This window comes from Falco punctatus (assembly GCF_963210335.1).
Source record: "Falco punctatus genome assembly, chromosome: 3".
NCBI lineage: Eukaryota > Metazoa > Chordata > Aves > Falconiformes > Falconidae > Falco > Falco punctatus.
In genome coordinates, this window is record NC_137582.1 from 12,698,204 (window position 1) to 12,720,269 (window position 22,066).

At 45.5% G+C, this 22,066-nt stretch overlaps 1 protein-coding gene across 1 annotated transcript; it reads right to left on the bottom strand.

The window, feature by feature from the left end:
* Positions 1-36: 36 nt before the first annotated feature.
* On the bottom strand, positions 37-21,925 carry LOC308061318 (lymphocyte antigen 6E-like). Its single transcript, XM_080381125.1, has 3 exons — positions 16,648-21,925; positions 12,025-12,144; positions 37-11,220 (listed from the first exon to the last, which is right to left on the bottom strand). The coding sequence occupies exons 1-3, from the start codon at positions 16,697-16,699 to the stop codon at positions 11,009-11,011; spliced, it is 384 nt and encodes a 127-aa protein (XP_080237251.1). The 5' UTR covers positions 16,700-21,925; the 3' UTR covers positions 37-11,008.
* Between the last annotated feature and the right edge of the window lie 141 nt (positions 21,926-22,066).

Here is a 22,066-nt window from a genome sequence, read left to right on the forward strand (position 1 = left end):
GCGGCTTCTCGGCTGGACAGCGCCTGGCCCGCCGAGGGTGCTTAATGCCTTGCGGGAGCAGAGCCAGCTAGCCTCTGGCCCTGCCGCAATGGCTTTCTCCATCCGCCTTTCGGGTCCCTTCTATGTGCCTGAGGGAACAGACGGGAGTAGGAGGGCTCCTACCTACTCCTACCGGACCCCACTCATGCACAGCCCTTTTCAAGTGCAACCCCCTGCATCCACGACTTCCTCCACCCACGAGGACCTGCTGTGTTCGTGTCTCCCTCCTCTCCTCCGCTCATCTTCACTCACAGATTCCCTGAGCACAGACACACACCCATACACCCACCACCACCCTGTAAACACACCTGCCCTGCCTGTGCAAACTCCTGTGTGCAGGGTTCCCTTCAGGCATGGACCTCCTGCATGTAAGGCCCTCTGAATGCCCAAGCCTGCATGACACCCTCTTTCCATGTATAACCCCTCCACCTGCACAGCCCCCATGCAAGACCCAAGCACATAGAGAACCAACTTCCCTAGCCGTTTACCAGACCCTAAATGGGATGACACATATGGGGTTGGGAAGCTTGAAGGTAGGAGGGCCCAGCAGCTGGTGTGACACAGGACAGCCTGGGCTGCTTGGCAGGATTGTGTCTTCAGAGCATAGGACAGCCCACCAGAAAGATTTGTTGGAGTGGCCCAGGTTCAGTAGATCCCACAGAAATAGCTGTGTCCTCCAGGAAATAAGCTGCAGCAAGGGCGCTGGGGGAGGCACTGCGTGAAGCTGGCTGTCAAGGAAGTCTGGGGTGGAGGAGATGGTTGGTGAGCCAGCAAGAAACAAGCAGGTCTGACAAACTCTGTATGCCACTGATGGGTTTAATTCTGCAGAATCAGCATTTCCTGGCAAATGCATCTGCCAGAAGAAATTCCAGCTTCTGTCTTGTCAGAGTGCATTCAGAGTCCTCTTCTTGGAAAACAAATCCATGCCTGCAAACCCCCACTTCCCTGTTCTTTTCTGTGGCTCTTTTTTTTTTTTTTTTTTCCTAATCATTGCCAGTTATTTTAGGAGGAACTGACTGTGAGCAGTGTGTTTCTGTGGTCTAATATCTTCCACTGAAATGAGCTGCTGGGACTGTTTCATTCTCTGGTTTACAAATTAAATACTTTAAAAATGGGAAGTTTCAGTTTTGTGGTAGCCTGTGCAACTGTAGTTCAGATGCACTCACAAGACCCCTGTCTCATACAGACCAAGTTCAGGTTGTGCATGTGAGAGTCGGTCTGGTTTTTTTGTAGCCTACATCTGAGCAGTCTCACAGCATTTATCTCAGTTTTGAGATGAAGCACCTGAGATTTAATTTCTGTGTATCAGGAAGGCACAGCACATTCCTTCAGCTCTCCTGTTCCTTTGATGTCTTGCATGCTCCCCTTATCCCCACCAGAAGTCTACAAGGGCCTACAGCTTTCTGGGTTTGTCCCTCATACAACTTTAACATTATCGGTTCCACTGTTTCATGGAGAGGACCTGCCTGCTGCTAGGAAGGAAGAGAGAGGACCTAAGAATCACACAGGGGACAAGTCACCATGGGATCTGGAGTTATCCCAATACAACTGATGTTACAAATTTGTTGTTAGAATTAGCAACCATATTTGTTTATATTGAAACACATTTGATCTTATAGAGTTATTTTAATAGGAATATAGAATTATAAGAAATATTTTAGTGGAGTTTGTGTTTGCACAACAACCAACAGCTACTATGAAATCCTTTGTACAGCCCTGTACACTAGGTCAGAATCACCTAGTAGGAATGATTAGAACTCAGATAGCAGACTTAAGATTCAAGATGACTGGATAAATTTTTTACGTGTAGACTAGGAGAATGCATTGAGATGTCAAAATGTAGAATTAATGGGAACTGGGGAGAGTCAACTGGAACAACCCGCAGATACCTGCCAAGAAACAGTTACCTTAAGTAAAAGGTAATTCCGGCAGGGGGAGATCGCAACCACCAACTCATGTACCGCCTACCCAATAGTACCCCAGACCATTTCTAGATCTTTCTAACCTTTACTGCACAGAATCGGATATGGGAGGAGAGTATGTTAATGATTTTCAGGAAATATTATGTTTATGCATGCATACTTAATGAATATGTATGGATAAGTTCTATATATGGTGTATGATTTTGAAGCTTGGTGTGCATTGATCGTGAGAGGACTCACTCATGCACCCGGCCATCAATAAATAAGTGTCTGCTTATCTACATCACATTGGTGTCAATAAGTTCTTCATTCCAAGATTTTGGTAACACTGAAATGGCTGCGGGGGACAGGACAGCTTTAATTACAGGATGCTGCAAATGACAGAGCTTGGCAGAGCGACTGGGGATGAATTTGCTATGGTGGAAGATACGCCAGGTGAGGAAGCCCTTCTGAAAGCCTGCTGGTCTAAGCCCACGTCTCCCACCTCCTCACCAAGGCTACAATGTGGGCCAGCAGACTTCAAAGCTCAGTGCAGCAGCTCTGATGGCAGGACTTTCTGTTCTAGACCAGCACACAGCAAAACACCACACTGAAGGTTCCAGCCTCCTTTTGCAAGTTGTTGGAGGGCTTCATTGAACTGTTGGGTTCATACTGTGAATGCAAGGCAAAAAAAAAAAAAAAGTCTCTTCACAAGAAGGAGATGATAAGAAAGGCAGCATGGGTAAAGTCTAGCAACAGGAATGTGGTCTGTATTGGGGAAAGGTGGATAAAGATACAAAAAATACACTTAAGGGAAAAGGAGATATGGAAGCAGTTGGGTCATAAAGTGAACTGGTGCTAGAGTAAATATTTAAAGGTCTACTTGCATGATGGGGATGAATGGCTAGTTTTAAAACCGGGAAAAATGAAGAGTATGGCAGCTGCCTTCATGGGTCAAGGGAGCAGGGTAGCAGGGATGGGTGCAGCAATTAAAACTAGAATTACTAGGTCTGCAAGGTTTTGGTGCTGAACTGGCACTTTAGGAAATTGAGCTTAAAATGTGGGCCTGCTAAAAGCTTGCTCATCTTCTGTGCAGCTAGACAGTTTTCTTCACTCATCTTCTGTGGCACGCAGAGAGTTTCCTTCACCATCGCACTTCTGTTTCAGGGCTTGGGCAAGACTTTCTGAGCCTGATCAGGGCTGTGCTTGTGGGTCGCTGTGAGGCACCTAAGCCCCAGTCCAATTTGCAAATGAAATGTTTCCCCAGTTAGTGAAGCAGAGTTGTTTTGTGGAGCAAACCTGCTAAAATCACTTTGCATAGATGCCACAGAAAGTGGACAAAGTCCTTTCCTTTGATTTCCAGAGACGAGAAGTGCTCAGTCTTCTCTTCTGAGGGAAAGGATAGAGACTGCTCTATGGAAGAGCCCTGTCCCACCTGCCAAAGCTTTCTCTGTATACTGATACTGATAACTGGTACTGTAAAATGTAGAGTATCAGTTTGGCACGGCGGAGGACTGCAAAGACATGATCTGTCCTCTGGCCTGAAAGAACAGGAGCCAAGATCTCCATCCTTGCTGCAAGGCATGTTTCCCCTCAGACAAACAAGGTTTTTTTCCCAGAGCAGTCTGCTGCAACGTAGTCATGCCATAAAGGCCGTCACTGCCCCAAGTGCTGGCATAGCCTCCTACACTGCAAAGAGTGCTGAAGCCATGATGCAGCATCCCCAAGGCTCCTGTTCATGTTGTCTTGCTCCACCTGACTGAATGAGAGGGGTTGACTTCATACACCAGCCCTTCCCCAGTATTCCATTTCTGGATTTTTCTCCTCCTGAAGCCCATTCTGGTTGCTTTGCATCAGAGCTGCCCAGAAGACTTTCAGAAACATTCTTGGATCATCCAAGGATGCTCCAGACACAAGTTTTTCAGGGGCAAACCAATCCACAATTGCTTCTTTGAGTCTTCTTGCTGTCTACAGGGCCAAACAGCTCACTGTCCTCTGTCACCTTGACAGGCATGACTGTCCTCTGGCACTCTGACAGGCACCCTCTGCTGCAACCTGTGGGAACAGACCTGAGATAGCTCTTAGTTAGCTACTGAGTTTCCTGAAAATGGGTGCATAACCAGGCACCTTTTTGGACTGCAATATTTACTGGAACAGGACCTTCATCTGCCCACTCAAACCACAACCTGCAGTCACAATCAGGCTGTCAGATTTATGAACTTTTATTTCTGGTTGATGTCAACATTTCCGTTTTCCTTCTTTCCTGGAGTGGTTAAGGTGAAGGTGGTTTGCTGGCTGGTGCATGCTCAGTTGGTATTTGAGAAATCGGCATTCTCACACCTCCTCCTTCCAGAGTCTGCATGACTCACCCTTTGTCTTGCTTGTTTGTTCCAGGCTTTTGACAGCAAAACAGTTGTGAAGCTTTAAGCAGGGGCCATTACTCAGGCAAAAAGTTCAACTGTGATTGCTGCTGTGATGTCTCCAGGCTACTGGAAGTGTGCTGGAAGATACATCCATGTCTGGAGCAACCAGGGTACCTCTGAAGAAAGGTTGTTCCAAAGTGCTCCAGCATTATAAACTGACTCCTCTACAAATGGGCTCACGTTGTCATGCCCTCTGTGCATGCATAGGCCTTAACTGTCCTGACCAGTCTCACCAAGGACCTCTATTCAGCCTGTGCCTGTAGGTCCAGGAGCCCCATTTAAGCTCAAGCCTGAGCCTTTCATCCTTGCCAGGACTATGCCATAAGTGTGCCTATCTCCAGCCATCACCTGGATGCTGTAGGTAGTTTGTCTCCAGCTCTGTTCCTGGCCTTGTGTTGGCCACAGGGCTCAGGTTGTGACCTTGTCCCTAACTCAGCCGCTGGATGGCCCTTCACCTATGTAGTAGGTATGCCTGTCTCCAGCCCTGTCTCCATCTCCTGGGAACACTTTGGACACATGTTGTAACCTTGTTTCCGGTCTTGGCCTCTTTTGAACCATCAGTAAGGTTCTGCAGCAACCTGCAAAGGTTCCTGTGCCTGAGAGCATCTCCTTTCCCACAGCATGGACCTCATCACCTGGTGGTTTTGGGGAGAGAGAGGCTTTTCAAGCCCTTCCCCATCTCTTCCACCAACGATTTGCCTCTCTGTAAAAAAGGAATTCACAAGGCTTCAGGGAGACTGCACAAACGGTGCCAAAGCTGTAGACAAGGTGCTGGGCTTGTGGAGCTTTGCAGTAGAAATGTTAAGTTTGATATGAAAGACATAGGAGTTGGAATGTGCAAGTTTGTGAAAGCACCTAAAAGAAACAGCAGAGCAAGGGTTAAAGGGAAAGGCGTGTGCTGACTAGACAAAAGCATGCTCTAGAGCACCCTGTGTTTGACTTCATTCAGATGAAAAGGAGGAATAAACTGACCTTAGATAAGAGTCTCCAGAGGAGGAAGAACTGGGTAGGAGCCATAAAACACCCAGATAAAGAAAACAAAAGAACTGGGAGCTTCAGGAATTTCACCTAAGAGAGGCAAAATAAAAGGAAAATGGAGCTAAACCGGCTTTCTTTCTCCAAAGGCTGTAAAAGGCAAGTCCAAAATCAGTCTGTCGTGCTCTGCCAAGAACCTCAGAGGCATGGTGAGAGCTGCATAGCTGTCATCTCTTGGCTACCTGTGGCACAGCAGTGACACTGGCCAGATCACCCAAGCACGCACATGTTGGTGCTTGTGAGACAGTGATCAAACTAAAACTGGAAGAATGTGCGTGAGAGGGCAAAATCAATTTTGTTAGAGATTTTTTATGATAAAATTGCTTTCTTCTCCGGGATAAGTTTTATTACACTAATTTCCTGAAGACTGCATGTGCAGAAGGGAGTTTCTTGTTCCCAGGAGCAGTGTCTGCACGTTATCTAATTGCTGATTAACATCTAATACTGGAGCAGGCCCTGGAGCTGGAGGTAGGTCCCAGATGAGCTATTGTGAGCATCTGGCACAGAGCCAGTGCCTGTTTCCTGGCCTTGCTGGATCAAGGAAGACTGAACCCCTGTCACCCCCATGCACGATGACAGTGCTTTGTGTGGTGCTTAGGGATTTGTCTAGGTGAGAAATCAGCTGGAAGAGGTGAAAATTGTATGTAATTCATATTCTGCAGGGTTGTATCTCCACTCACTGCCTCAGCACTACTATTGCTTTTACTGTTGACTGAAATCCTGGGGGCCCTGGAGGTGTTTTGAGGGTTAAACACCCTTTGGAGTAAAGTTCCTACATGATGTCAGTGGAAGGAGCATCTTTGGGTCACCTTTGCTGCTAGACATTGCTATGTATTTGGCTTTGAGCAACCTGGTCTAGTGGAAGGTGGCCCTGTCCATGGCAGAGGGGTTGGAACTAGATGTCTTTAAGGTCCCTTCCAACCCAAACCATTCTGTGATTCTTTGATAAAGCAAAGTCGAGCCTGAACATCACAATTCTGCTTTAGTGAAGGGAACCAACACCCACAAGAGGTACACGGGAATGACAGAAAGGAGATGGAGAGAATCGGGAAAGGCAACTGAGTTCATTCTCCAGCCCCAGTGAGACACCAATGAGATGCTGAGGACAGTATTTTTCTATCGTGCTTTGATGCATCTTGATAATGATGCTAAAGCTGCTGATGCTGGAGGCAGTTCTCCAGCTCTTCACTATACATCTTCTGATTCTATCAAAAAGCCCCTTGGCTGCTGTGTGAACTCATAAGCAAAAAGTAGGGAGAATGTAGCAGCCCAGGTCCTCCCTTTGGAGGACAGACTGGGAGGATCTTATCCTGTCACAGACCAGTTCACACCTCCCAGCGCAATGTGTAAGACTTTTCAATAGATTGCAAAGTTCCAGCAAGGCTGCCTTCTTTTTCATAATTTTCCCTACAAGTTTGACACATTAAACTTGTGATCTGTTATAACACCCACCACAACTTCTTTTTCTGCCAGATTGCTGCAAGGGAGATTACCTTCTCATCCTGTATTTGTGCAGATGACAGGTCCACAGTAACTGTAGAGCTTTGTGCTTGTCCCCACTAAATGACATCCCCTTTCTCAGACTACTGCTTAGATTTATTGGAGTCACCCAGAATTCTCCTGTTTCCAGGTTCTCTCATTTTGCCATCTACAAACTCAATGGGCTTACTCTCTAATCCATCATTCAAACCAGTAATTAAAGCACCGCATCACACCAGAGCCCAGGCAAGCCACAGATGACCCTGTTTAATAGATCATTCCCGTTTGATAGCAGACTGTTGACAGTTATTTGCTCATGATTTTAGCTAGATTGTGTTTTCTTAGTTCTGCTTATGAGACTTGTCATGTGATATGCTGCCAAAAGCCTTATTAACACTGAGCTATGTGACAGGTATCACTTTTACACTAACTACAGATTTTGCCATCTTGACACAGGTGGGAATAACACCCATCTGTCACAATGTTCTTGCTGTTCATACCCATCTCCTTGATAACCCCTACATCACTGCAAATTTTTTTATGATTTATATCAGAGTTCTGTTCCAAGGCTGGGGTCTGGGTTGACTGTTCTGTATGTCCCCTGAATGTCCTCCATGCCCTTTAAAATGATGGATGCTGCATTTGGTGGTATCCAGTCTTCTGAAATACCCAGGTTTCCCTACTGTGAAGAAACAGGAGCAAGTCAAACAGGCTGGGTTTGGTAGTTGCAATGGATACCAAAGATTTCTTTTCTCAGTGTCTTTGGCCTGGACACCACTTAGTTTGGCTCCTGTCCCTCACTGATGTGTATATTGAAAACATCACTTTTTATTTGCTTAGACCTGTGCCCTGCTTCATTTTAATGTTCTTGTTTTGATGTGTTAGTTGGCTAATTCATGTTAATCTCATGAACATCTGCAGCAGCAAAATGGCTGTGCTACTCTTGTGTTAGATGTGGTTAGTGTCTCCACACCCGTCTTTCCTCTTATGCTGCACGTACTGCGGGCTAGAAGCAAAGCCACATCTCCTGACTCTGGATGTGCAACTCAAGTTGTTGTAAGATTGCAAAACAACTTCTAACATTGAAGTGGCACCTGGATGCCTTCTCCCAGCAAGCACAGCTAAACCTGGAGAGCACCACCTACCAAATGTCACGCTGCAGCTTCATTTGAAAAGGCAAATGTGACTAGTTCTTCCATGGAGGAAGAGGAGACTTGGCTGTCTGTGCCTAAACTCCTGGACCACAGGAGCCCTGATCTTCTACCTGCACCTTCTTCCAGCCCAGGGAAGGCAGGTACTGGTGTGAAGGGAGCTGTGACCTTATCATTAGGCAGACCAACATGTACCCCATTTCTCACCCCAACCAAGGACAGATTTTAAGTGTCCCTCTTTCTTCTTTATGAAAGAGTTTCAGTGATTTCCCACACAAAGCACCATCTCTGACAAAGTCCATTCATAAATCCAACCTCCATGCTCACTTTTCAGAGACCTTCTCCTTGTTTACAGCTGTGGGCTTTCAATCCAGGAACCAGGTGGGTGGTGTTATGACTGGCAATGCAACCAGTAAACACAGTGAAAACCTTAAGGCACTTCACCTGCAAAGGATCAATCAGTGTAATCTTGGCATGGTCAGGTGCTCTGGCATTCAGAAATTTCAAGAAAAGAAGGAGCTCCTCTAAATTTGTAGACAAGGAGATCTAGAAACACCTCTGTCCATTTTATCTTGTTGGACGCATCATCCATTTGTGTGCTACCAGCAGGCAGCACTTAAACTGGTGTCGTGAAAAGTAGGGGAAGAGCTAGGAAGGCAATAAGGGCCTGCAATGGGACACAATGCATGCAGAAGTCTGCCAGAAGGAGAAAGTCCCCATAAGCAGAACCAAGCAGCGTTTTTAAAGAGTGTCTGATAGCCAGGGATCCCAGTGCCGAAGTGGAAGGCCACAAAAGGGAGTCAGTAGTGGTTGCTGGGCTCAGCTAGGCTCTGAGTGGGCCACCTCCTCCTCCAGAACCTGCAGCCACTCCACTCTACTGGTCTAAAAAAAAAAATCTAGATGAGGTTTGCTCTCTTTCCTTCACTCTACCCATCCTGGTTGCCCGCATGCCACCAGCCTTGGTGGACTTGTCTCAACCCTTGACTTGTTCCCTCCCTACCAGCTGGTCTGACCCACCAGGTCTTTGCCTTCTCATGTCCAGTGAAACTGGTTGAGATATAAATTGCTCCTTCTGCTTCCCTTTTCCTGTGCCAGCTTGCCTGGTGGTAAAGACAGCAATGGCTTTGGCCCATAGCCCAGCTTTCCTGGAGTTTTTTGAAAGCACGCAATGTATTGCAGGTTCTTCCCTCTGTGCAGGGTATTCCTGGAGCATATGTGCTCAAGGCATTGGGATGAAGTACGGCCACCACAGTTTCTACCAGTGCTGCCAGCCCCTGCCGTTAGCAGCTGGACATCTCTTCCTTCTTTTGGTCCTTCTCTTCCCCTTCTCCATCATAGCCTTCCTTCCCTTCTGTGGTTCTCTTTGGTGAGATAAATGTAACAGTACGTTCTGCTGGCAAGTTCACATTTTGACATCTGTCATCCCCAGGCTCACCAGTATGCTCAGCTCAATGGGCATCAATGTCTTCTTGTCCCTGCCCAGCACTGTGGTGTCACCTCCTTCATTTGCTTTGTTTCATTCCTGTGTCTGTTAAATAAAATGTTTAAAACCAGTCACTGGCCTTCAGAGTTCATGGTACAAAACATGAAGCTGATGGTGAATCTTGGGCTGGTCATCATCTTGGGAAATCAGTTGCTTTGTAATCCAGGCAGTGTGAAACATCTCAAAAATGTGCATCTTCCCACATACTTCAGACAAACCAAAGATCTCATTTAGCTGTCAAATACTACATCTCATCCAAAAAAAACCCAATGAAACAACCACCCTTCAATTGTTTGGATGAGCTCTGGTTTCCCCCAGCACACAGCTGAGCTGGTGATGCTGCCAAGTCTTCCTTTTTCTTTTGTATTTTGTTTTCCAGAAAACTGAGCTTGCAGCACTGGCTATGACCAAGAAGCTCTGGGCTGTTTGTGTTAGTCTCTGGCTGCCTGCCCTTCCTCTTCTGTGTAGACACACACAAGCCTCCTACAGAGCTTTTCTGTCTCCCCTCAGCTGCAGCTCTCACGGAGAGGAGGGAACAGAGAGCCTGGAGTGCAAAGCAAAACAAAGCCCAGCACAATCAATCCTTTCTATGCCAAGAACATGGTTTTATAGAAACCATCTCACAATCTCTAAATGGCTGGGGTTGGCAACAGCTGTCAGATTGGTTTGGCCCTGGAAAAAAAAAAAAAAAAAAGGGGAAATCGGTATGGGGACATCTTCTTTTCCAGCTAGACCAGGTCCATGAGTAGGCAGTGTGAGGGCAATACCCAGCACAGTGCTCATCATGTTGACCCCCCCCTTCCCTTCTCCTTCCCACCTCCACACTGCTTCTACCCTGCTTCTGCCTTTCCTCTCTCAGCCACGTTGTCTCCTCTCCACCTTTTCCCCCAGCTCAGCCAACACATCTGAGCTGGGTGATAAAGGATGCTAATTTCAAAATGTGATACCCCTACAAGAGCAAAGAGCCAGAGGAGTCAGAAATTGTTCACCAATGAGGCTGAAGGAATGTCCAAAATGTTGCCAGAAATAAGCTTTACCTCTGCTTACTTGTTTACAAACTGCTTGACTGATGTGTGATAACCAACTTAACTGCAAAGAGAAGATACTGAACATCCCCTCTGTGCTGACACAACTATTGAGTTTTACCTGTGTTTCAGGCAGGGTGGGTTGTTATTCCTCAAAGTGCTTTGAAACTCAAAGAGACAAAAATATATCTTCAAGGATCTCTTCAGAGCTGTAAGGATCTGAAGCCTGAGCATGTCAAAAGGGCTGCCTTTTATGTGTTTTCTTAGGTGACTCGAATGTCTGGGGACATTTAGGATTCAAGTAGGCTTAGGAAATCAATGGGAGTTCAGCACCTAACTTATTTAGATGTTCTCAAAAATCCCAGGGGAAGCTCAACTGCAAAGCATGACTCTTTGAGAGCAGTAATTAACCCAGAGGAACAGACTTTTATTTCAGCCGGCAATGCCATCACAGGGAGCTTTTGCTAACCCATCACAGTCCACATGCAAAGATGTAAGTGATACTGGCTAGTACACCCAGGGATATCGCTCCATAGCTGCTTTGCTTGCTACTGACTCCATTCACATTGCATAATGGTTTCTCACAGCAAGAAACCCTCTGATAGGTTTGGTTTTGCTGATGACTTGATGCAGGACACGTTGGAGAACACATCTTAGAGATGACATATTTAGGCTGGTTGGGCTCTAATGCAGAAGAGAAGGGGGGACAGGGAAAAAGAAAGAGTAGAATGTAAGAATCATTGTTAAAATGTTTCCATGGCTAAATCTGCATTGGTGAATAAAAGAAGACCAGGCACTAGTCCCACAAGGCAAATATGTCCTCTGCTCAGGGCTAGCAAGTCTGGCCATGTCCACACTGCTGCAACATGATGCTGTGCTGATCTTCTCTGGGCTCCGTGTTTCATCTGTCCCTAAAGTAGAATTAGCATGTATTGGTGGCTTTCATTTCAAGATGCCTGAAGCAATGCTCTGGCTGGGTTGCTGTCCACCAAGATGGTTTCCCTACAGCATAAAACCCAGGGGGAATGCACTGTATGACCTAAGATTTGGTCTGAGAGCATGTGGAGATGTTTAAGGGTACAGAGTCCCAAAGACAAACCTGAAGGATTGTGCATGGCAGTAGGAGTCAGCCATGGCGCAGTTTTGCCCAAACATTTTTAAAAACAACCCTGGGAGTGAATATTGCCATAGCAGGAGCTAGCTGGGGAAGCCCACCGTGAAGTAACATGTGCACACAGCCCCAGGCTCGGGTTCACTCACTGGGGCTGCTATATGTATCTTCAGCATTTCCCTAACACCTGGTAACAATATCAAGCGTGTGTTGACACTGCAGTGACTGCAATAGTGTTTATGTTGGTGTTTCTTAACAATTGGTGATGGGGGGGCTATTTTTTCTATATTTTTCCATATGCGGTCATGGCTGGGATGAAAGCCCATTCCTGGGACTGCTCTTCTACAGCAAAAACAAGGTGTTATTCAGAAACGTACTTGTTCCAATGTTGTTACGGACAGTCACGCAGTATTTATCTTCCTTTGCACACATGGAAATGGACAAACAGTTCTTGTTGGACTCTTGTTCTTGGCACACGTAGCACATAAATGGATAAGCTAGTGGGGGAAAAAAAAAGAAAAAGCACCTTACATGGTGTAGGCACCACAATACCTACAATCCAGATATCTCCATTTCCTAGTTACAGCCTGATGAATGCTTGTGTGTGAATGACCAGTGACTTTCTTTATCCCCTGACCCGTGGCAGCAATGTTAAATCCCTCTCTGTCTCATATGTCTCAGACTGCAAAGTGTTATCGATCTGTTTGCAATCTCTGGCAGCAGTAGATGTGAGTAGAATTCAAGGATTTGGGGTCTTTTATGATGGAGATGATTGCTGAGCAACAGCTTCTCTGTCCTGAGGGCTCTGCTACATGAATTGCCAATTACTGCTCAGTCACTTCTCCTGGGCAAGCGTAGGCAAGGCTTCCCGGGGAGAACTTGAGGATGCCTGGAGCGTTTTGAGGAGGCGGGCAATGCCCAGTGTCCTACTCCTTCATCTAGCTCAGAGACTACTATCACGTATGGTATCCTTTTTTGTGGTCAGACGCCACTAACTGAACTGGCCTAACCCCAGTCCTAGAAAGTCTGGTGAAAGTAGTTAGATGCTCTGTTGAACTTCTGCATACTGCTGTAAAATCGAGAATAAATGGGAAGTCTTGACCAAAAGAGTAGTTTAAACTGGTAAGCACAGATTTGGTGAGATAACTCATACATCTGCAATACAGATATAAAAGATGACTGGCAGGAAGGGCAGGCAGCGAGGAGTTGTCTCTCCTGTCAAGACTGTACATACTTGCCCTCAAATCCAGAAGATGGTAGGACAGCCCTCTGGAAAGCCACTGTAAGGTAATGGTAAAAAGAAGAGCCTGGGAACCACAGCCTGGGTAAGAGACCACACCAAAGTGTCTGCAGAACAGCACCCAGCTAGGCAGATTGATTTATAGGTTTTATGGTGGTGATTGGGTTCTGAGCTTGCAAAATCACCCAGAGCAAACTACGTGGTTTTGTGTGTAGGGGAGGAGATGAGTTACTTTAAAAGCATAGACATTTTTTGAAAGGGAAGCAAACACAGTGCAGAATGCTGGCTAAGTTCCTGGTAAGTCTGGGGACAGTCTATCAGTATGGAAAGAGCAGAAAGGATCTAGAGGACACATTCCTGTAAGTGCAGTTTTGCCTGATAAGAGGTTGGCAGTAAGAAAGTGGAAGGGCAGTGTAGGTCAGAGACACCATTAAATGAGAAGTTCCTAATGAAAGGAAAGAGAAGGGAAGAGAAGGGAAGGCAAGGAAATGAAAGGCAAGGCAAGGCAAGGCAAGGCAAGGCAAGGCAAGGCAAGGCAAGGAAAGGAAAGGCAAGGAAAGGAAAGGCAAGGAAAGGAAAGGCAAGGAAAGGAAAGGCAAGGAAAGGAAAGGCAAGGAAAGGAAAGGCAAGGAAAGGAAAGGCAAGGAAAGGAAAGGCAAGGAAAGGAAAGGAAAGGAAAGGAAAGGAAAGGAAAGGAAAGGAAAGGAAAGGAAAGGAAAGGAAAGGAAAGGAAAGGAAAAAGTTATTGACTGTTGATGCTAAGAGGGCCATAACACTATATAGCTTTTTTGCTTCATCCATCACTAAAAAAGTTGAATCTTCATGTACAGACTAAAGGAGATGCAATAAGGTTTTACCAAAATTTTTGGCACAATCTCAAATGATGTTGTTATGAGCAAGCCTGGGAAACATAGGCTAGTGAAAATGCAACAGGATGGGTGACAAGCCAGACATGAAAAAACCCTCACAGGGTAGTTCACAATGGTTATGATATGGAGAAATAGTGTGAAATGGGGACAATGGACACCGACTGTGATTGTATATGTCTACTCAGGAATGTGGGTATGGTGACTAGTCATGGGTGCGGTGTCTGGTCACATAGGCACACAGTTTTGAGGAGACGCCTGCCCCTCTTCCTCTAACAAAGGGGCTATTTAAAAGAGAATGAGAAAAGGATGAGAGACATTCAAATGCTATCTAGAGGGAGGGAGTGCTAAGTCTCCTTGCTGGAGAAGATCGGATGGTCACAAGAACATGAATTACCTACAAACCTGCAAGACCACCACATTCCAGGCAAAGGACTGATAAGCTAATTAACATACGAAGCGAGAGTAAGCGGGTTTAGGTAACGAATATGTATAGGCATTAATTGAATATTCATTTGTTTTATTGTATAAATGTGAGATGGTTCGTCACTTCGGGCATGCACGCTTGTGGAGGAGCGATCCCCCGTGCATCTGCAATAAACATACCTACTTTATAACTTTCAAGTTATAGAGTCTAATTCCACGCGTCAGTTATTGGTCAAACCAACTGGAGCACTGTTTGCTCATAAGGTTTAACAAGCATAAGGTTCTCCAGCTGTGCGCTCAGATCTGTACAGTATCATCACCAATGACAGACAGGATGGGACAGAGGATGCATATCCCATTTTCAGATGATGTCAAGGACAAAACAGCTGAAAACCCTGTAAGTAGAGTTCTAAATGATTTTGACAGATGGATGTAATAAAATAATGAAAAAAAGAATGAATGCAGTCAAAAAAAGAGAATTATATTACATCAAGATAAAAATTAGCCACTTAAATGTAGGATGAGGAACAAGTGGTGGAGTTACAATTAAGGATTGCAGTGTAAACAGCAGGAGTCAACCGTGTCACACTACAGCAATGAAAACAAATGTCACCCAAGGGAACACAGGCAGCAATGTCATCTGCAAGATATGCAAAGTGGCCTTTCCACTCTGGCAAGGCCTCAGCTGGAACACCGATGACCAAATCTGTATGCAGTACTTCAAAAAATATGCAAAGCTTTTGGAGCAAAACCAGAGGAGAGGAAGGAGAAATGGTCAAAGATCCTGAAAACATGACCTCATAGAAAAGATTTGAAGTATTTAGTTTGTGTATTGAAAATGAGGAAATGCTGAGGAAAAACACAGTAACCTTCATGCAAGCAAAAGAAGATGCAAAGAAGAAAGTAATGAACTGTTCTACACATCCTATGGTAAAAATACAGAGGAACAATAAAAAAATAGATATTAAGAGATATTAAGACTATCTTTCTGAAAGGATGAGAGCCTGCACAGTTCCAGGCTGTGGAATCTTCTTTGTTGAAAACTTTCAAGGTCATGTTAGGCAAACATCTACCTGGTTTGATCTGGCATTGGAGCAGGGAAAAGAATCATGACCTTTTAAGATTTCTTCTGGACATACTATATCTAGAACAGTGAGTTCATGGATGGAAATGGCAACAGATCCTCTTTGGTGGGCTGAGAGATCAACAGTTTTGATCAAAAGTTGCTTATTAGGGTCTTGAATGGGACCCCAGGTACATGAGAAGGATCAAAAAACAGTTATCTCCAAGTTTCCCTCTGCCCTCTATCAAGCCAGAAAGCTGCAGTCTCTTACTCTTGAATGTGAAAGCCTTCAAATAGAATTATTAGCTTTCTCTGATCTAGACTGGGCTACAGAAAGGTGCTGTATGAAACCCCTGTCTTTAAGTCCATTTGGAAGCTGATGCCAATATAAAATGTTGTCAGCCTACTACAACAATAAGGTTTCCCACCATGAATGTGTGCTACCAGAATCTCGGGTCTCTATTAGCTTTCCACTTCATCCTGCGTAACACTGAGGATGTTGCCTTTGATAATTACTCTCCTCTGTCCTTGTTGTGTCACTGCGTTTAGGAATTATGGGCATAACCCCCTTCCTTTTGTTAGAATTTAATACTCCTTTTCCTACCCCAAAACTGGTCGAGACTTCTGGTCTTCCAGGCATGCTGCAGAACCATCTGTCCAAAAAATGTAGGAGTAGGGGGTTGATACATCAGAGAGCAAGAATTAATTAGAGGCCTCTTTCTCAACCCCTGCTAGATATGTATCATGGTTTCTGGGAAACTACCAGGTGTGGGGGAAATATTGGCAATCAGGTCATTATTCCTACATGCAAGTAGCGATGTAGCAACACATGTGTATCAGGTCCAGAAGGAGGACACACATCCAGAGTCCCTCAGACTTCCCTTTGGGAGAAGGATGCCTTTAACATGACATATGCACAGAAAAGCTCTTTCACATCTGTCTCTGATTTAATCAATAAGAATTCTCACTGGTGCATTTCCTAGGGAGCAAGACACATGGCAGACCACGTGGCTCGCTATAGTGGAGGAAGCAGCAGTACAGAAAAGCCTGTAAAATACTGAAACACTGATATGGATAAAAAAATTACATGTTTTGTTATGCTTTCCAGCACTTCCAACTTGCATCATTTGGGAAGATCCCATAGATTGCTGCATGGATATAACCTGGCATCCAGAGTCACACAATTAGAGCTCTATCATTCAATCTTGCCTGATGAAAAGAAGAGTTAGTTTATCGGGATCTGATTTCTGCAGTAAATCGTTAATCAAGGTGCAGAAGGGAGTTGGTGGCAATATGGCTGCAACATGGCAATACTGCAAAGTTGTTGATAGCCCCCAGATTTTTGCCATGAAAAGTTTTCACCATCTGCTCTATAAGCCTTATCATAGCAACATTACAGGCTCACCTTGCTCCACACACAGGACAGTAGCCAGTAAGGTGACAAGAGTAGTCTTCATCTCCACCAGATCTTCTCAGCTGGACTGGGAAGATGTTTGGAGGGCAGGTTATATACCTGTTGAATGGCAGCAGTTTTACAGGTTCCAGATGGCTCGCGGGTGGACATGAAATCAACCTAAGGGTGTGTAATGTTCATGTGGGAGTTCTCCATGCTGGATCCTATGGAAGAGGCTGGCACCTTGGGAAAAAGCCCTTTTGGCAACACATTTCTTGCTCTTCCAGTCACATGAGTGATAGGAAATGAGGATTTGCTCTCCTTCAAGTTTCTTCCTTTCCTTCCTCCCAGCAGAAGCAGCAGCTGCACTGATGAAATAGCAGAGCCCGGAGGCACGGGGAGATAGTCCTAGCAGTGCATTTTTCTAATCCCTTTGGACAGTCAGCATGTGATGTACCAGGGTTCATACCGTTAATTTTCTTTAATTATTCCACAGTACCAGAAGCTCAGACTCTCAACTGGCCTACACTGGCTTACCGCTAATAAAATCAGTGTTTTATGCTAAATTAAATTAGCTAATGGCTAGTTAAAAGGAAGAATTTCCTCAAATTTTCATGTCAGTCTTCATTTCTTTATCAATTTTCCATTACCTGTAATTAAACCCGCTGCTTGCTCCTCTCCCGGTTGTAATATTCAACTACCTTATACACTTTTTATTCAATGATCTTTTGCTTCTATTTCAAGGATCCTTTAGATGGTTTGCTTTTCTCCATGCCCAACAGTTTCTGGAATTCAGACCTCCATTTATGATACCACAAACTGGCATCCTGGAATTGCTGCTGTACTTTGAGAAAAGCCATTTTGCAAACTGTCTCTTTTTCAATCTCTTCTCTTAAATCAATCCTTTTTCTTCTACTCCTCTGTGTTGCTCTCCTGAATTTCTTAAAATCTGTTTCTGACATTCGGGAAAATAGACCTTAATACAAGACGCATCTTGTAAAAGCTCGAGCTGCCATCTCAGTAGAGCTTCTTCCAAAGTGAGATTAATCTTGGACAGCAGGTAGCAGAATGTGCAAAATAAAGTATTGCCAACGCCACCTTTCGCTGGCAATTATGGAAAACTTAGCAGGCAGTTCCCTAGAAGTAGCTATCAGTAGGATATTTTTGTCTGCTTCTAATATGGATGACTCCAAGACTGGATGGTTTCCTTATCCGTGTGAGTTTCTGACACCTTTTCAGGCCCTCCTGACCTGCTCCTAGAATGACATCATCTAGCGGTGAATTCCAGAGTTGTTCAAGCCTGATGTGAAAACAGATAACGCCGCTCTTGTTTCTGGAGGCTTGTGAGGTCAGCAGGGGACATACTAGTGATGATCAAACCATCTGCTTCTCATCTGCCCTTTGCAGAGGGTAATTCGGTTTACTGCCCACATGTGTTAATAAACAGGTTGTTCTTCATAATTAGTGGGTGTGTCTCCTCACTGGTACTTTGCAATGAGGGTAAAAGGGGGCAACAATTTTTTCCTTTTTTTGATCTTATTAATTATCCCATAGACTTCTGTTATGTATATTCTTTTCCCTTTCTCCTCGAATGAAAGTGCTTTAATTATTGCTGCATCGCCCCTCATACTGACTTTGCCAACAGCCATTTGTTCCTACATGAACCTTCTTGCAATAAGATGTTGGCTCAGTGCAAGTCAGCTTTGAAAGACTGGTGAGGCTAAAACATCACCAGCACTGCCAACAAATGTCTACTAAGGAGAAAAATTTGAGTAGGAAACAAGCTTTTCTACGTCAAAGAGTTATGTGGGAGCTGTCCCCGGGGCGTTAATGTCTTCATTAGCAGCTAGGCATACTAACAGTGGAGCATGCCGTCTTCCCAGCATCTGGAGAGCAATAATTTTGCACCACATTGACTGGGTCACAGAAATTTGTTCTTTCTCAAGAGGACAGATTACAAAACTCAAAAGCAGTCAAAGGCAACACTTAAGCAGCTAGCTTGAGGACGGTGTTTCCTGCTGCCTGGCATCACAGCCTTCAGCCTGGAGGAGGGCCTGGAGCAGGAAATCCAGGGATACCAAGTGAGAAGTGAGACTGAGGAGGACTGCGACTGCAAAAAACTCACGGAAGCTGAGTCACCTCTGTAATCTCATCGCTACCCATTCAGGAAAACTAAAATGGACCTCAAAATGAAGCCATGAGTTGTCTGTATGGCATCAGAGAAGCAGATAATTTTGAGAAATGGACACTTTTGTCACTTTCCATGGCTTCCAGAAGCTTTTAAAATGCAGTGAAGACCTTGCTTTGATCTTTTGCTTTGTCATTGATTCACTTGGTGTTAATCAGATCTGGGCAAATAAGCAGAGAGAAGGGGAAGAAAATTCAAGTGGGGGGGGGGGGGGGAAGAAAAATTATTCAAGGAGAGCAGAAGGCAACACATGTCATTCAGAATCAACAGTGATAAAACCCTGAATGAGAGGAAAAAAAAGTCCCTGTACTCTGCCCTGGTGAGACCGCACCTGGAGTGTCGTATCCAGTTCTGGGCTCCCCAGTTCAAGAGAGACAGAGAACTGCTGAGGAGGGTCCAGCGGAGGGGCTACAAAGATGATAAGGGGACTGGAGCAGACATCTCCCTTATGAGGAAAGGCTGAGAGAGCTGGGCCTGTTCAGCCTGGAGAAGGCTGAGAGGGGACCTCATCTATCCATACAAATACCTTAAGGGTGAGTGTCAGGAGGATGGGGCCAGGCTCTTTCCAGTGGTGACCAGCGACAGGACAAGGGGCAATGGGCATAAACAGCAACACAGGAGGTTCCATCTGAACATAAGGAAGATTTTTTTTCCTTTGAAGTTGATAGAACACTGGCACAGGCTGCCCAGAGAGGCTGCGGAGTATCCTCTGGAGATATTCAAATTCTGCCTGGGTGTGAACCTGTGCAACCTGCTCCAGGAGAACCTACTTTAGACATGGGTTGGACTAGATGATCTCCAGAGGTCCCTTCCAACCCTGACCATTCTGTGATTATGTGAAAAGAAGGACTAAGGTTAAACCACCTCCCACAGGTGCCTAATGTAGGCAGGGGGAGGCCTCCTTGGCTGATTCAGGTCCTGGCCCAGTGACTCAGAGCACTGAAAAGTGAGCTGTTAGATAATCCATACAGAGAGCGCCAGCTACCTCCGAGGAGCAATCCCAAGTATTTCAATGAGACACCCATCTTTTTCCTGAAAGCCCTACAGGCATCACAGATGTCTCTGCAGGGCAGCTTTCATGCAAGGAGTATGCAACCATGGGAGCCAGAGAATAAGAAACCCCGGGTGGAAGGATGTGGAATTAGGCAGCAGCACCTGTGTGGGAGATGTCACACAGGGATTTCTCAGGGAGGCTGGCAGAGAGAAGTCTCCTCTTACACAACACCCATTGCCAAGGGAGGGTTCACTAAGGGAGCTTTCATGGTTTTAGGACCTCCTGTGCCTCAAGGCAGTCGCTGCTCCCACCTTCAGTTAAGGACTGTTTTTATGTAACTTGAGATGTGGGTCAGCCTTTGGCCCACATGCGTGGGTTGTTTTTCTGGGCAGGAGGAAATGCAAAACCTATGGGATCAGGGAGAAACGGGGCAAGAGGGAGGCAGGCTGGGGCCCATGGAGGGAGCTGCTCCCTTAGGGATGGGACTCCTGGCTTCCCAGTGCTGTTCATAACTTCTCCATGCAACAGCCATAAGCAGACCATGAAAACCTCCACAGCAGAAGCAGGCTCTACCACGTGCCTTCACCCCCTTTGCCCACACATTTTCATACCTTCCTTCACATGCCAGGTTCCCTCCCAACCCAAAAATGGAGGCACCCGCCAAGTTCAGGCAGCACAAAACTGAACCTTATTTTAAACCTGGATGCCAAGAGCAGGACTGTTCACAAGCTCAGAAGGACAAGATCTGTGGCAGTAGTTGCCCCAGCTTGGCCTTTGCCTGTGCCAGACAGCATGGTCCCTAAGAAATCCTAAGCCTGTGGGTAGAAAAGTCTGAAGACTACTTTAAATAGTTCAGTTGTTACCACCTTATGATCTGGGTGTGGAGCAGAGTATGGCTATCCAAGACCACAGTACAGTTCTTGGCTCATTCCAGGTGTTCAAATATGTGTGCCACTTGAATATCTCCAATTCTGGCAGGAGGGGAAGAAAGTTGAACGGAGTAGATTGGGCAGAAGACTGGAGCCAGCTCAGCTGGGGGATGGCAGTGCAATAGAAACTGTGGGGACAGTGGAGAATCTGATGGCTAAAGATGGAATATCCTTGGGCAACCTTGCATTTGCACTGGGGAGGAAAAAGATGAAGTGAGGCTGTAGCAAGAAAATAGAGGTTGGAAGTAAAGCCCAGACTAAGACTGGATGAAGAAGCCAACTAGGAAGGTTGGGAGAGAAGACAGTCAGGGATTGCATAGCTGGGGGTAGGATGTGGATGGGAGAAATGGCACACAAGAAGGGATAAGAGCAGGTCAGGGTGAGCTGGAGCAATGAGACCACATTTCGTTTACAAACCTGTTAAAAAGATCCAGCTGTTTCTGAGTGTTGTTGTTCCTCTGCTCTCGGCAAATGCCCAGCAGTGAGCAAAGCATAGAGCTGCTCTCCCTATGCGATGAGTCTACAGAGAGAAAACCAGCTGGGTGAGCTGCACCCAACTAATTACCCTGGGAGATCTTCCTTGGGGTAATCCTAGTGGAGAACTTCTTCAGCTCAGGAGAAAGCATTTCAGCCTCCTGTGACTCACTACGGAAGGGCATGAGTGAGCAAATCTCCCATTCCTAAGATTATCCACAAGGAAGATCAGTTCAGGGGAATGAGCTCCTTCAATTTTAACCATGAGAGGAAACTTGACTAGCAAACATAAAAGATTTATTTTCAAAGTTAATATTTGGTCAAAGATGAAGCTGAAATATCCAGATGCCAGCAGACACACGGTAGAAGCCATCTGTCTTTTCTGATGATTTTTCTTTAAGCACCATGCAAGATACTTTTTTCCTCTTTCAAAATAATCCGTAATGCTTATAAAGCAATTTCCGCTGGAAGATCTTAAATCAGTTTAAAGTAAACTTAATGCTCAAGATCCCTTCACATTGGGTCCCGCCTTGTCCCCTCTGTTTGCCTGCTGGAGAGCTCAACAGCCTTTTCCTTTCAGCCAGCTGACCCAGAAGAGAAATTGAAAGCAAGTTAAAGAGAATACAGTTTACTCTGAAATGGAGTCACAAAAATGACACTTCTGCCATTGCAGGGGAAAAAAAAAAAAAAAAAAATCTGGGAGAGACTTCCTGAAGTGAATGCAAAGCAATGGCAATATATTTCAGTGTTATTTCAATTCAACTTGCAGACCAACGCCTCCGCTTTTGTTGCTGCTAACATGGATGCATCCAGCCGCTACACCCGATGTACCATACCACACAGTCA